A 15,421-nucleotide genomic window follows, 5' to 3' on the forward strand; every position below is an offset into this window, starting at 1 on the left:
ACCCAGAGATCATGACCTGAGCCGAAGGCAGACGCTTAACTGACTGAGCCACCCAGGCAGCCGGGGCGGCGGTGGGGGGGTGGGGGGGGCGCTCCTTATCCTAAAGGCAAGAAAACAAAGGCACAGGGCTGTGTTCAGATACAAGGAGGGCACATCTCTGCTGGAGGGTCAGGTAACAGTCACGAGAGCTGGGGTTTATGGGGTGCTTGCCGTGTGCCTGGCTCTCCTCGGGGCTTTACCTCTCTTCACTCCTTTGGCCCTCATACCCATCACTCTCCCTGCTTTATACGCAAGGACGTGAGGCACAGAAAGTGGAAACCACTTGCCGCAGACCGCACAGCACGGGGGGCCTGGCCAGAGTCTGCACTTGTGCCGCGCCCTGCCCTAGAGCAGGGCAGCACCCTCGTGCTGGGAGTCCGTGCGGAGGAGAGAGCCTCTTTTACTGAGTAGCGGAGAGGGAGTCCCAGTTGAGGGCCAGAGGGAGCTGGCAATGCCCGGTGCCTTGCAGAGAGCTGCTTCCTGCCCACTGTGACGTGTGGTGCTGGTTAGAAGTTTATTCTAGGGCAGATGTGCCACAGCGAGTTGGCCAGCGAGTTGGCCATCGGCAGCATCCTGGAGGCTTGGCTGCCCCCTGGGTCTGTGTGCTGCTGTGGTTCCCTGTTCCCTCTTGCTGAGTCCTTGTTGCTGCTGTATGCTCGGGGCATGAGCTGTGGTTTGGGGGCTGCTGGTCAGCCTTCGTCACGTTCATTGGTGGGGAACGTGCCTCTAGATCATTGTATTTTATTTCTTAAAAAAGATTTTGTTTATTTATTTGACAGAGAGAGTGCACAAGCAGGGGGAGCAGCAGGCAGAGGGAGAGGGAGAAGCAGGCTCCCCGCGGAGCAGGGAGCCCGATGCGGGACTCCATCCCAGGACCCTGGGATCATGACCTGAGCCGAAGGCAGACGCTTAACCGACTGAGCCACCCAGGCGCCTCTAGATCACTGCATTTAGTAGGAGACTCTTAACACCTGTCCCAGTCCCCTCCCCTTCCTGCTATAAATGCTGGCCTAGCCTCCCTCCCAGGGAGCCCACCAGACCCTGCCTGGGCCACATCCTAGGTGCAGAGCTATGACCCAGCCCAGCTGGGAGATGACAGAAGAAAACAGGGCTTGTTTCGGGGTGACAGGAAGCCAGAACTGAGCAGTGTTCCCACTTGGCGGCAAGTTGATGGTCCCAGTTCCTCCCACTGCTCCCATCCTGGAACTTACAGCCTCTGACCGGGAGACAACAAAGAACGCCTCCAGCCTTCCCCAACCTCATGAGGGGGAGCAAGCTTTCTGACTGCTGTTTTTAATCCCTGGAAATTCAGCAAACTTCCATCACATTGTGCCTTGCGGGAGGGGAGGACTCAAAGGACCTGACAGTGAGAGGAGGCTCTTGATTTTAATCTTACTGAGTGATCATTTCTGGGCATGCCGGTGTTGTTTTCCCTCCCTTTTCAGACTTTAGCTTTGGGGGCAGTTTTGGCCGGAGATGGGGGTGGGTCCCCGGTGACAGCCCTGACATCTGGGAATTTCCTCAGGGTCAGGTAGTTCAGTTCCTTATCTCCCAGATGATTCCAGAGTCCAGCGGGAGGAGGTTAAGGAACGAGCCTAGAGCCCCACAGGCATCCTTCCCACTACCCCCGGCACTTCTCACTTGCGCACTTGGAGGTTAACACTCCACTTAGCTAGGAAATGAACACCCCCTTTCACCTTTGAAAGATGGGCTACGGGTTCTTTTCATGATCTCAGAAAGGGAGAAGTAAGCATCCTTACTGTGATATTTTAGCAAGCTCGTTATCCCTTTTTCTTTTTAGTAACATATAATGTATTATTTGTTTCAGGGGTACGGGTCTGTGATTCATCAGTCTTACACAATTCACAGCACTCACCATAGCACATACCCTCCCCAATGTCCATCCCTTCCCACATTCCCACCCCATCCCTCCCACCCCCCTCCACTCTAGCAACCCTTAGTTTGTTTCCTGAGATTAAGAGTCTCTTATGGTTTGTCTCCCTCTCTGGTTTGTCTTGTTTCATTTTTCCCTCCCTTCCCCTTTGATCCTCTGCCTTGTTTCTCAAATTCCACATATCAGTGAGATCATATGATAATTATCTTTCTCGGATTGACTTATTTTGCTTAGCATAATACCCTCTAGTTCCATCGTTGCAAATAGCAAGATTTCATTTTTTTGATGGCTGAGTAGTATTCCTTTGTGTATATATACACCACATCTTCTTTATCCATTCATCTGTTGATGGACATCTAGGCTCTTTCCATAGTTTGGCTATTATGGACATTGCTGCTATGAACATTGGGGTGCATGTACCCCTTCAGATCACTACATTTGTATCTTTGAGGTAAATACCCAGTAGTGCAATTGCTGGGTCACAAAAATTTTAACTTTTTGAGGAACCTCCATACTGTTTTCCAGAGTGGTTGCACCATCAAGCTTGTTATTCTTGTTCTAAACTTTGCAGAGAATACTCTAGATGTATCTCAGTTGGGGAAGACTAACTGGCTCTTCATTTACAAACCTGACACTTTGCGGGGGTGGATTGTGCACTCTAGGGGGTGCATCTTCACCTGACCCATAACAACAGGCCTTCTGTTTGTTGCCAGCCTCCCTGTGCATGCTGGGGAGCTCATTTCCCCGTCCTGAGGCAGGCGTGTAGGGTGCGGGAAGCAGGACTTCCTTAACTGATATGCCAGGCTCTGGCTTCTCCGTTCCGGGGCCGTGGTCACCCCATGCCTCTCTGACATGTTGGAGCTTGTCAGCCTCCTAGTTTTGGTCTCAGTGTCCACAGCCTTGGGCCATATTTTTAAAGGGAAGGCAGCTGAGGCCTGGGGGAGGGGTGTGGCTGCACCGATCCTGTGATTCTGCAGGAAAGCTTCTCCTTCCCAGCACCTCCGCAGGTCCTCAGAAGCGGGGAGGTGTTCTCTGCGTAGCGCACAGCACTCTTCACGCTCTTGCCTGCTTCCTCACCTGTGCACCTCACGGAGTCGGTACCTCCTGAATGAGTGTGCCCATGCTCTGGGACCTGCCTCTGCACCCAGCATGGACACGGGGGTTGGGGCAGCAGGAAGCAGCGGTGCATGTCAGGGCCATGGAGCCATGGCTCCTCTCACCCTCTTGCCAGTTTTCGTCCCCATCTCTGGCTCAGCAGTGCCATCTCAACAATGGCTGTTGAGTGTCCTCTTGGTGGGGGAAGGAGGACAGGAAGGGCACAAGCCCCTTCTGGCGGTTGGGGGGGGTGCTGGTCCAGAGCAGGGCTGGCTCTGCTCTGAGACTTTCCACTTGCACAGGGGGACAGGCTCTGCCTGTGTTTCTTCCAGGCTGAGTTGGCTTCTCGGATGCTTGTCCAAGTTCACCATCCTCCAGGGCCAGCTCCAGGCTGCTTCCTCCATGAAGCCTCCCTTGACTGCCCTTCCACCTTCAGAGCCCAGCAGCAGTGTTGGGTATAGGGATCAAGAGTGCAGACTTTGGGCTAAACCGGGCTTGTATCTTGTTCATACTCTTACTGGCTCTATCAAGACCTTAAGCAAGTTTCTTAATTTTCCTAACCCTTAGTTTTCTCCTCCGTAAAATGGGCCTAATGACAGCCTCAGGGTTGTTTTAGGAATTCACGGAGACAATGCATGCCAAGTGCTTAGCGCAACTTGACACTTAATAATGCTCAGTGTCTGTTAGCTGCTATTATTATTATTATTATTAGAGTACTGTATAGTCTGTCAGTCTGTCATTCTGCCCTGTTTGACCTTGTCACTCTAGTACAGCTATCAGTTTCAGTGCTTGGGGGGGCTGGTTCGCGTGTGCTCCCAGTGATCCGGAGCTGTCTCAGGTCCGTGCGGCAGGCCACCCTCTCTTCGCCCTCCCAGAGCGTAGGGAGTGGCTCAAAGCTGGAACAAGTCCCTTCGATGCTTACAGTTTTCATGGGGAGGAAGCGTGAGTCACCGGGGCCTTTATGAGCTCCAGGTGAATGGAGGGGTGTATTAGGTGACAAGCTAAGTTTTTCTCTCTTGGGCCTCACAGGCTGTGGGCTGGGGCATTCTGTTGTCGCTCGGGTGATTTTACTGGAAGTTCTTTTGAAGTGGTCTCCATGACCCAGTGGGGCTGAGTCACAGAGTAAACACAATTAGCAGGGGCTGGGCTCTTGGGAAGGATGCAGACAATGCATGGGTCCCAGAGTTTGCCGGCTCTGTTTCACGGCCTCTGCCATAGCTTACATTGGCTTCCCACCTGATGACTCTGGTGAACCTTGGTGCCCTGCTGCCTTGCATTTATTCTGTGGACCCCCATGCCCTGGGGGCTTGTTAGAAATGCAGATTCTCAGGCCTCCCTCATCTGCCCACATCAGAACCTGCACTTTGCTTGGGTCCCCCAGTAGCCCCAATGGCAATAGAGACCTTCCTCGTGTCCCTGTCTGGTTACACGTCCATGAAAAAATCGAGGCTCATGCTCTGTTTTCCTTTCCTGGAAATGTTTCCAGATCACCTGACTTCTGGGTCCTAACAGGACCTGTGCACAGGCTTGCCTGGGTTTGTGGGAACACTCTGAGTGGCAGTGCCCGGCTGTCCTGTGCGGGGGTGGGGGGGCACATGGGGAGGGAGAGGGGGCAGTGCCAGTCGGGGAGCCAGGCTGATTCCACAGCCCTCGGTAGTCTGGGCCTCTGTGCCAGGTGGAGCGCATGCCTTAGGTTTCAGGGCACGTGGGGTGCGGGTGCCTTCGTGGAGCTCCTGAGGAAATTGTGGGGGGCTGGGAAGTGTGCACCCATGAGATGAGACTCCTGCAGGCCTCCAGATTCTATTGTGAAACCCCAGAGGTAGATGACGCCTGATGCCCGCCCTTCTGAAGCCACCGGCTTTGAAAGGACACCGCGTGACTTTGGAGGAGAGTGTCTCCTCTTGCCCTTTCCGACATCCTGACCACATAGGCTTTTTAAGACAACAATAGCAGCAGAGACAAAGCATGACCAAGACAACGTTGTCTTCGGGCCTTTTTTTCCCTCTGAATGACGTCCAAGGCCCTGGGAACATTGTAAAAACTGGGCCCCGTCCAATTTTCATCACTCCCTGCCAGCTCCCAGCTCCTAGGAGCTCTGCCAGCCGACTCAGGGGCGGAGATGCCCAGAGATGCCCAGAGATGCAGATAGAGATGTCATGCCGCCCCCAGGTCATGCCCCAGAACCTCGGCAGGGCTTTGGAGACAGGGAAGAAGAACAGAATGTGTTGGTTGGTGAATTGACTCCCCCAGCCAGGGAGGGAGATGGGTGGAGAGAGACAGAGATGTCTGCCAAATTTAATTAACAGTGGAAACTGGCCATGGGGGAGGAGAGAGACGCCTTGATGAGGAGGGGTGCTTTACTGGAAGATGGGGCTCTGCTGATGCCCGTAGTGAGGAAGAAGCAAGGCGTTCCTGCAGGGAGCGGCTGTCCGTGTGCGGGCCGTGGTGTCGCAAGCTCAGAGATCTGGGAGGTGTGAGTGGGAGAGTTTATTTGTGCCTGCTTTTCTGAGTGGGCATCTTTCAAAAACAGTCCACCAACATACCAGCTGGCTAGCCTTCCTTGTCCCTGTAAAGAAAAAAATAATTAAGACACTGTCAGTTGAGTTGAGAAAATTGGCATTGTGTTGACGTTTTTGTCCTTTGAAGATACCAACGGAGTGCCTGAATTCTACCTGACATTACTTCACCGATCCTTATGCAATGCCTACTACTGTTCATGGTGTGGGAAGAGAGATGATTGGAGAAATCGGTGGCGCTCATTGTTTTGTTGTTGAATGGACAGCAAAATGAATCGTGTGGGTGGAACTTGAAATACAGGAGGTATTTCATTGAACGTTGCTCTTCATTTTTTGGTGGGATCAAGGAATTTCAGGGCTGAATGGGGTTTTCTGGTTCCTTCTCCCTTCGAGTGATGTGGCCTCCGGGCCAGGTGGCAGGGGGCCTCTGTGAAGTGAGGTGTGCGTTGAGGAGGTCCCCGCCCTTCCCAGGTCTCTTCAGACGGAGCCAGCCCTGACAGTTGGGCGCCCCCACCCGCGGTTTTCTCCAGCCCCTCCCTGCCGTGGCGGGTCCTGCTCCTGGAGGCCGGATGGCACAGATGGATCCCTTTGACAGTCCTATCTGAAGACAGATCATCCGTCTTCTACTCCCGAAATCATCCTCTTCAATCCATGCAAAACATCCACAGGTTCTTTTTTTTTTTAATAAAAAAAATTTTTTTTAAGAGCCTTTTAGATTCACAGCAAAACTGGGGAAAAGCACAGAGAATTCCCGTATCCCCCCACCCCCACACGTGTACGGCCTCACCCACTATCAACATCCCGCACCCAAGTGGTACATTTGTTACCATTGATGAACCTACGCTGACACATCCTTGTCGCCCAGACCCTGTAGTTTACATTAGGGTTCACTTGTGGTGGTGCACACTCCAGGGGTTTGGACAAATATATAATGACATAACACCCACAGGTTCTCAAGAGAGGCTCAGAAAATTCGATAATGAGGCCACCAGTCATGCCCGGCCACTGTCCTAGTTCTCGCCGTTACCAAAGTCCCTTTTCCTTGTTTTTTCCTTTTTGCTCTCTGCCTTCATCTCTTTTTCTAGGGGGCACGGCTGCCAGCTCCCCTCACACCAGTATACCAGGGCTGCCTGCCTGTCTGCCCTACATCTCCTCCCCCTGAGGTTGCTCCTCTGCTCGGGGTCTCTTGTCACCCTGGTGGTCTCCTCCCTCCCTGCCCCCACAAGTCTCCTCCTTCCTTTGCCCTGCTTACCCCCAACTCTTCATCCCTTCGCTGTCCCTTCGGAGGGTGTGCAGGTATTAGGTAGCTAGTCAAGAGTTGAGGTGGGAGAGAAACCTTAAATCCGGCCCCCACCTTTCTGGTTCCGGAGCCTTAGATCTCATTAGTTCTTGGCTGCTTTTCCTCATCAGAGCCCTGAGGCTTGTTCAAAGGCTTTACTGCAAAAATCCCGTCTCTAGCTCACCGCTCACCGCCCTGCCCTGCCCGGTGCACACACCTCTTCCCTCTGTAGTTCTTTTGGTTCCAAGGACAAAACATTGCATTCCTGCCGTTATCTTGTTTTCTTTGACCCACCGTCTGTGCGTGTGGTGCTTTTCTCCGTTCCCAAGATAGTCTTGGAGTCAGTTCTCCCTCCTAACTTGGTGTCACCTGTAGTCACAGGAAAAGCATGCCATCGGGGTAAGTGTAATCCTGAGATGGGACCTTATAAGCCATCTGGTTGAACCCCTTCCCCGTACAGGCCAGGGAGCAGACTTCCAGAAAACAAACGACTTGCTCAGTGTGACCCAGCTACTCATGTGTGGACGAGAGCTGCTTCGGAAATGGGGTTTCTTGACCCAGAGGTTATACCGATGCCAGGCGGGTAATCTCCTTAGCTTAGAAAATACTCAAATTCAAACTGAACCATGGTGTGACGCAGTTGTGTGTCCAGCACCGAGTTAACAACATTAAGTGTTGGCCAAAAAGGGAGCACGGACTGCTCCTTGGCTTTGGTGACAGTGTAATTGCTCATAATTTTATGAATAACTTTTAGTAAGGGGGCAGTCACTGACTAAATTATTAAGGACCGAGCTTGAATACAGTCAGAACCCAAGAGCAGAACAGTTGGGCAAAAAGAACAAATAGTTCGTAGATGTTTAACTTATACTCTGTTGCTCTCTGCATGGAAGCCAGTATCACATTGGTAAAGATCTGGAGGAAATCCCCAGACCCTATTTTAACCTGGGGGCATGTTGCTCCCTTGCTAAGCTTTTCCCCAGATGTCTTAAGGAGAGGCCAGCTGACTGGCTCCGAGTTCCTCTCTGTGCGTGGGTAAGTTTCCAGGGCAGGAGGGTGGTGGGAAGGTCAGGTGAGAGGCCAGGCAGAAATACCACGGACTAGACCCCGCTGACCACACCTGCCTGACCCCGCAGATCCGATTTCTAGTCCCTGACGTGGTGTTGGTTCTCAGTCTGGCGCTGACTGAAGATCAGTTGGTCTGACAGTAGTTTGGGGTTAGTAACAAACGGTCTGTCCTTCTTCCCCAGGCTCCACCTACAGCGTCTTGTCCATCATGCCCTCAGACTCAGAAAGCAGCAGCTCCCTCAGCAGTGTGGGTGAGTACCACCTGGGCACCCCTCCTTCCTGGAGGGCACCGGGCAGGTCGGGGGGGTGCTGGGTGTGAGCCGAGGTAGCCCCAAGTCGGCCTCACCTGTCAGATCATTCATGGGGCCATCTTCTGTTGATTCCATTCCCACCTTCTCCCATCAGCAGCACGTCCTCCTAATGGAGGAGGGCAGGAATCTGGTGCTGGCAGGTCCTGGGGGAGGCTGCGTCTCACCATTCCTTTACTTTGTCAGGGCATGGGACTTCTCAGTGAGCTTGTTGTCTCCCCTGCCCCCGACCTGGTGCCTCAGTGACCACTGTCCATGAGAATGGCCCCTTTGGGGACTGTCCTTTGTAAGCAGGAACAGCCCCCTGGGCCTCCTGTTGCCTTGGGGACAGGAGTAGCCCGTCCATGTGTTTCCAGAAGCCCACAGCTGGTTCTGCTTTCCCTTCACTGAAGACTCCCAGCAGGAAGGTTGTCCTGGTCTCCCAGCCTTCCCACACCTCTGGTACCCATTCCTGCGTCACGTGCCCTCTGTTTAACACCCTCCGTGCTGTTTCTCATGTCCCGATGTGACCCTGATGGATGGGTACACCTTCAGTGGAGAGTCCTGGAGTTTCTGTAGTCAGAAGGGCCCCCGGAGGTCATCCGGTCCAATTATTTTATCTCCTGCACATAGACAGATGGGGAAATAGATGCTCTTGCCAGGGACTCCAGACCCAGTTGGGGGCAGACCTTTCATGTGTTAAGTCGACGGACACTTACAGAGCCCCTCTGCTGGGCCAGAAGTGGGCTTGGAGTGTGTGGGCACTGGGGCAGATGTGGTCCCAGTGCCTGTGGATCTTAGGGCCCACGGGGGAGACGGTTTTGTGAGTGAATACAGTGAGGGAGGTCAGCCCAGTGAGACTGGTAGCAGTAGGGAGGTAGGGCACTGTTCACTGGGGCTGCCATGACGGAGTGGCTCATACAGCAGAACTGCATTCTCTTGCAGCTCTGGAGGCCCCAAGTCTGTTGGCATCGGGGCTGGTCTGTCCCAGGCCTCTGTCCTTCCTCTCGCCGGGGTGCTGGCAGTGTTTGGACCGGATGTTCCGGACTTGTAGATGTGTCATCCCAGTCTCTGCCTTTGTCCTCACATGGTGTTCTCCCCGTGTGTGTATCTGTCTTCACATCTCCTCTTTTCAAAGGGACACCCGTCCTACTCCAGGCTGACCTTGTCTTCACCTGATCGTCGGCAGAGACTGTGGTTTCCAATAAGGTCACATTCACGTTTATGAGGGGGTCAGGATTTCAACACTTTTGGGAGGGCACAGTGAGGCCAGCATAGGTCCCTCATCCCTGTCCAGGGTTCAGGGAGGACACTTCTGGGACCACAGGTCAGAGCTTCAGTCTTTATTACTGTGTGCCACCTGCTGTGAGTCCGCAGGCCGAATGATAGGGTTGTTGGAATTTCGACCATGGGCCTGGCCCCCAGGAAGCCCCTGGGGTGGGGCAGTCCGGATGGGTGGAGCAGCAACATGGGCTTTTGTAAAACCGAAGCGGTTGAACCCTGAGTGCACCTCTCTTGCCTCTCTCATGCTCACCCTTGGGGACAAGTGCAGTGATCTAACAGATAGCTGACAAACTCATCACATCAACGCTTTGGGCATTAAAGTGGTACCTTTCTTAGGAACGTTTGCATTTTAGTCTCTCCAAAGAGAGAGGTGTTAACTTAAACCACAGCAATTATTGTTAATAGTGGAATTTTTAAGGAGGAGCAGGAAGATAGAGTTTATGCAGCTGGACCTTTGCATCTTCTGGAAGAAGCTTCATGTCAACCCCCCGCCGGTTGGTTCCACATGTACCTGAGGCTGGGTTCAGTCCTTGGGAGCGGGGGGGTCAGCAGTGTCCCCAGATGCTAGTTGGCAAGCAGGCAGAAGGTAGGGCTGTGGGCTTCCTGTCGTAGGCTGAGCCATGGTTGTTGGTGCCCAGATCTTGAATGCTGACGGGTCTGGTTGCATCCCCTCGCGTCAGACCCTCTTCAGCTCACTGGGACCCAAGTCTTGCTTCTCTTGTTCTTATGCCAGCAGTTGACATCATCCTTGGGGTGAGTAGCCCCACGTTTCTGCAGGCTGACTTCAATGTCCTCGTGGCTGCATCGGCCAGGAGACCTTTGGCTGTAGCAATAGGAATACCTGCTCACCCCGCCCTAAACAACAGACAACTGCGTGCTCTCACATAGTAAGAGGCCGCTGAGGGTGGGCTGAGTACCCCGGGACGTGGCTCTGTGAGCCTGTGTGTGTGTCTGGCTCTCGGGCTGATGGCAGGGCATCTGTAGCCGCAGTTCCAGCTATCACATCTAGACCTGGCGGTGTCCGTGGCTACACGGCCCCTTGTGGGAGCCACTAGCCACAGGTGGCTGTTCAAATTCAGATGAATGAAAATGAACTAAAACGAACACTTCTAGTTTCAACAGTAACACTCGCTGCATTTCAGGTGCCCTCTGGCCACCTGTGACTAGCGGCTGCCGTACTGGACAGAGCAGATAAAAGAACATCTGTCGTCACATGGTCCAGAGGATGAAGGGGGTCCTCTCGTGTCTCCTTGTCAGCAAGCAGCCTTCCGCAGACATTCCTCGGCAGGGTCTCCTCACACTGACCGCGGCTGGATCACTAGTCTGGGCCCAAACCAGCGGCCCGTGTGGTATGGTCCCTGGACCAGCAGCACTCAGGCACTTGTTAGAGGTGCAGGTTCCTGAGCTCCGCCCCATACCTGCTACATCCAGAGCTCTGAGAGTGGGGTCCAGCATCTACATTTAACAGGCCTCCCGGGCTGAGATGGGCTGGCCCTGGCAAGGGCGCTGGAATGTCTGGCTGGCTTGGACCTGTCCCTTGGAGTGGAATGAGCGGTGGGGTCAGCCATGGGGAGCACTGCCGGCCTCCTGGAGGATTCCTCCTGGCTCAGTCTCACCTAATGACAGGCCATGCTCTTTCCCTGGTCAGATGGAGACTGGCTGTTACTGTTTGTTTGCGGTCTCTCTCCACGAAGCTAAGGAAAGGCAAGGCAAGAGCAATGTCTTACGATAAAAACATCACCTCCGTGGGACGCCTGGGTGGCTCAGTCGGTTAAGCGTCTGCCTTCGGCTCAGGTCATGATCCCAGGGTTCTGGGATCGAGTCCCGAGTCGGGCTCCCTGCTCAGCGGGAAGCCTGCTTCTCCCTCTCCCACTCCCCCTGCTTGTGCTTTTTCTGGCAAATAAATAAAATCTTTAAAAAAAACAAAACAGGGGGAACCTGGGTGGCTCAGTCGTTGAGCGTCTGCCTTCAGCTCAGGTCATGATCCCAGGGTCCTGGGGATCGAGCCCCGCATTGGGCTCCCTGCTCAGCAGGAAGCCTGCTTCTCCCTCTCCCACTCCCCCTGCTTGTGTTCCCTCTCTCGCTGTGTCTCTCTCTGTCAAATAAATAAATAGAATCTTTAAAAAAATAAATAAATAAATAAAACAAAACAACAACAAAACATCACCTCTGCTTTCCCACTTACGTCTCCTTAACAAACACCATTTGGGAAAAGAACGGCAAGTTACAGTCCGCATAAGAGAAAGTTGGTAGGGGAAGCCTTGGGTGTCGTGTCTTCTCTATGACAGCTGGTGCCTGGTCGACTGCCCTGGCTAGCATTAGGTCAGCGGGTAGCATGTCCCCTTTCGGCTCTCAGCTTGACACGGCTAACAGCTCAGCACGCCGGTGCTAACGTAGAGACTTTCTGCTGACGCCTTTTTGAGCAGTTTTCATCAGCTGAGCGTGTGTGCCTTCCTGGAGGCCTCCCCCATCCCGTGCAGCCGTCCGTAGGTAACCCGTCCTGTGGGTAGGCCTCATGGATCTGCCCCGGGAGCACACACTTATTTCAGGCAGTTGATACTTTTCTTCCCCATTCATCCTGACCTGATTTCTCATCTGGGACAACTGGGGAAGTTTTAAGGAGAACAGACATCCTTGGGTAGCATTTATAAAATGAGCTTTAAATTTTATGCAGATTGAAGCAGCAGGAGAGGTTTCTTATTAAACAAAGAGGTCTCTTGGCTTGTTGGCAGGAGAAGCAGCTGGAGGGCTTCCTCTGTGTCCCATTCCTTGAAAGTGCAGCTTCTGGTTGGCATGGCAAGGTGGGGTGAGTCATCATGCAGACAGGTTCTCACCCTGACTCCTTGGGCCCTCTGACCCTGCCTTTCCTGGGTCGGGGGCCTGTGTTCTCAGTTCCTCCAAAGAATGAGAGCACCTTCTTCTCTTGGAGCACGTGCTTAGTGCTTGTAGGGGTCACACACAGAGAGCCCTGGCCCCTGACCTCACAGTCCAGCCGGTGTCTCAGTCCGTCCGGGATGCCAAAACAGACCACCACCGACTGGGCCGCTGGGAAACAACAGACATTTGTTGGTCACGCTTCTGGAGGCTGGGAGTCCAAGATTGAGGCAGATGCCGTGTCCGGCGAGGGCCCGCTTCAGGGTCACAGATGGCGTTTTCCTGCTGTGTCGTCACCTGGAGAAGCGGGGAGAGAGCTCTTTGGGGTCCTTTTATCAGGACACTAGTTCTGCTCATGTGGGACCCTTTCTCATGACCTAATCACTTCCCGAAGGCCCTGCCTCCTAATCCCACACCTTGGGGCTTGGTTGGGGTTTCAGCCGGGAGACACCGGCATTCAGACTATAGCACTGGAGGGCTAAGTATCTGGCATTGCGCCCTGTGTAAAACAGAAGGAAACAAACAGCTCAGGGGAGGCAGCAGCTATTTCTGATGAGGGGCATCAGAGTAAGTTTCGTGGAGGAGGTGGGCCTTGTGTTGGGCCTTCTAGGAATGAAACTTCAGAAGTAGGAGCAGCGAGAAGGCAAGAGGCCGTTGCTGCCTCTGTTGGTTCGGGTTCCTGCAGAGCAGACCCTGAGTCGAGGCTGTGCTCCGAGAGCAAGTGTTTCACCCGAGAGCTGGGCGTGGCTGCCGCGGCTGCCCTCTCAGTCCTGGGAGGGCTGGGCATCCGAGCTGTCCTGACTGACCCAGGGGTAGGGGTCCTCTCTGCGTGTCATCAGTGGGCAGTAGCTACTGGACAGCCAGTAAAACAAGGGAGAAAAAAGCCACTCTGGCCAGCAGATGCAACTTTGGCCCAGGCCAGAGGTTATCAAACTTGAGCAGGCCTCAGAATCACCTGGACGGGAGTGCTGACTTCACTTCCCAGGTTTCTGAGTTAGGATTTCTGGCTGGCCTGAGACGTACCTTTCTCGCAAGTTCGTGACACTAGGTGCTTTCAGAAGCCCTGGTTCGCGATGAGGGACTGTGTCTCTCCTGATGGCTGTGGCTCTCCTGGGCTGGAGATGAGGGTGGCTTGGTTTTGTGTTCTGCCACTGCTTTGCTTCTCCCCCGAGAGCCGGGGCTTGGAGGTAGCAAGGAAGCTGGGCACGGCCACTCCACCTGACTGCTTTTGGCCACGACCAGTTTTCTCCTTGGCTCTGGCACCATGGGCCCATAGGGCTCTGGAGCAGAGTTGCAATTGTCCAGCTGTAAATGAGACAGAGGGGGGAGGCCTTCAGCTGGCGTGTGGTGGCAAGAGAGCTAAGGACAAAGGGGCTTCTGGCCAAGATCACCCAGCTGCCAAGCAGTTCGCTGAGCCTCAGTGGTCTGTGGAGGTGGCCACACCAGCCATGGCAACTGGGAGGCAGAGCCAGGACTCATGGGTGAAAGGGGCCTGCCCTGTCTCCCTGCCGGACTCTGCTCCTGCTGTCCCTGTCACACCAAGGCCCGGTGAGTGACGGCTCCAAAATCCAGGGCCTGTGCCTGCTCTCCTGGCATCTCTAAAGCACCCCCATTGTAATGCAGTCCCTTACCCCTCGGACCCCATCCTGGACACAGGAAGAAAGAGATCTGCCTTCTTGACTGGGTTCCAGATTGGAAAGAGGAAGGAGTGAAGTCGGGGAGAGTGGACAGTTGCATTTGAATCCAAAAGAGCAACTATGCAGGGATAGGCGAGCTGAGGGAAAGACGTTTACGGTTTCTGTGGACAACTCACTTGATGTGAGTTCTTATTTTCTTGTTCATTAAGATGACTGCTGTACCTGCAGTGACTGAGGGGGTGGGGAGGGCTGATGGTCCACAACTCCAGCAACCACACCGCTCCTGGGAGGGTGGCTTCCATTTGGGACACCGCAGGTTTTGTTGTTAGCATAAGTTTTTAAGAAGTCATGTCATCGAGGTATAAATTGCACGTAGTAAAATCTCTCCTTTTTATATAGTTCAGTGAGTTTTGACAAACACACATGGTCATGTAATCACTGGCACAAGAAGATACAGGACAGGGGCGCCTGGGTGGCTCAGTCGTTAAGTGTCTGCCTTCGGCTCAGGTCATGATCCCAGGGTCCTGGGATCGAGCCCCTCATCGGGCTCCCTGCTCAGTGGGAAACCTGCTTCTCCCTCTCCCACTCCCCCTGCTTGTGTTTCCTCTCTTGCGGTCTGTCAAATAAATAAAATCTTTTAAAAAAAGATAGAGGACCATTCCCTCACCCTAAAACATTCCCTTCTGTGACTTTGTACTCAGCCTTTCTTCCCTCCACCCCCAGTCCCTAGCAGCCATTCATCTCTTTTTCTGCCCTATGTTTTTGCCTTTTCCCAAATGTCCTATAGATGGAATCATATAGTGTATACAGCCTTTTGAATCTGGCTGCCTTCACTTAGCAGAGGGCCTTCAGATCCCCCAGTTCTCGCGGGTCCTGGTTTGTCCAGTGGCCATTCCCTTTTCTTGCTGAGTAGTAGTCCTTTGGAGGAAGGGAACGTTGCTGTTTATACATTCGCCACCTGCTTTAAGTAGTTGTGTGCTGGTGTTTGGTGCACATAACTTTTCTTTCCTCTTGTGTAAATACCCAGGAGTGGGATTACCGGGTGGTAGGGTAAATGCATGTGTAACTTTATAACAGATGGCCAGGGGTGCCTGCCGGCTCAGTAGGTAGAATATGTGACTCTTGATCTCGGGGTTGTAGGTTCGAGCCCCACATTTGGTGTAGAGATTATTTAAAAAAAAAAAGGGGGGGACTGCCAAAGTGTTCTCTAAAGTGGCTGTGTCATTTCATATTCCCACCTGCGATGCTTGGGAATTCTAGTTTCTCTGCCCCCCCCCCGCCCCTTGCTAGCGTTTGGTGTTGTCGCCTCTTAACTGTAGCTGTTTTGATAGTGATAAATGGACGTGACAGTTGTCTTCAAATGCTTGCAGGTCTATTGTGTAGAAGAGGAGTTATGGTTGTAGGTACCTTGTGGCCCTTAGGAGGACATCTAGGTCAGTGGGGGAAATAGA

General features: G+C 53.4%; 1 protein-coding gene across 3 annotated transcripts in view; it reads left to right on the plus strand.

The window, feature by feature from the left end:
• The window catches only part of DLG5 (discs large MAGUK scaffold protein 5), a 102,684-nt gene that overhangs the window by 25,690 nt on the left and 61,573 nt on the right, over positions 1-15,421 (plus strand). For 2 of the 3 annotated variants that reach the window (XM_081824020.1, XM_081824021.1), the window contains exon 2: positions 8,071-8,139. The exons of the other annotated variant lie outside the window; for it this stretch is intronic. In XM_081824020.1, coding sequence (XP_081680146.1) covers positions 8,071-8,139 — 69 coding nt within the window. The remainder of the gene's footprint in view (positions 1-8,070; positions 8,140-15,421) is intronic. 3 annotated transcript variants of the gene reach the window in all.

The sequence above is a fragment of the Leptonychotes weddellii genome, chromosome 6 (genome assembly GCF_054177405.1).
Source record: "Leptonychotes weddellii isolate Sample4059 chromosome 6, ASM5417740v2, whole genome shotgun sequence".
Classification (NCBI taxonomy): domain Eukaryota; kingdom Metazoa; phylum Chordata; class Mammalia; order Carnivora; family Phocidae; genus Leptonychotes; species Leptonychotes weddellii.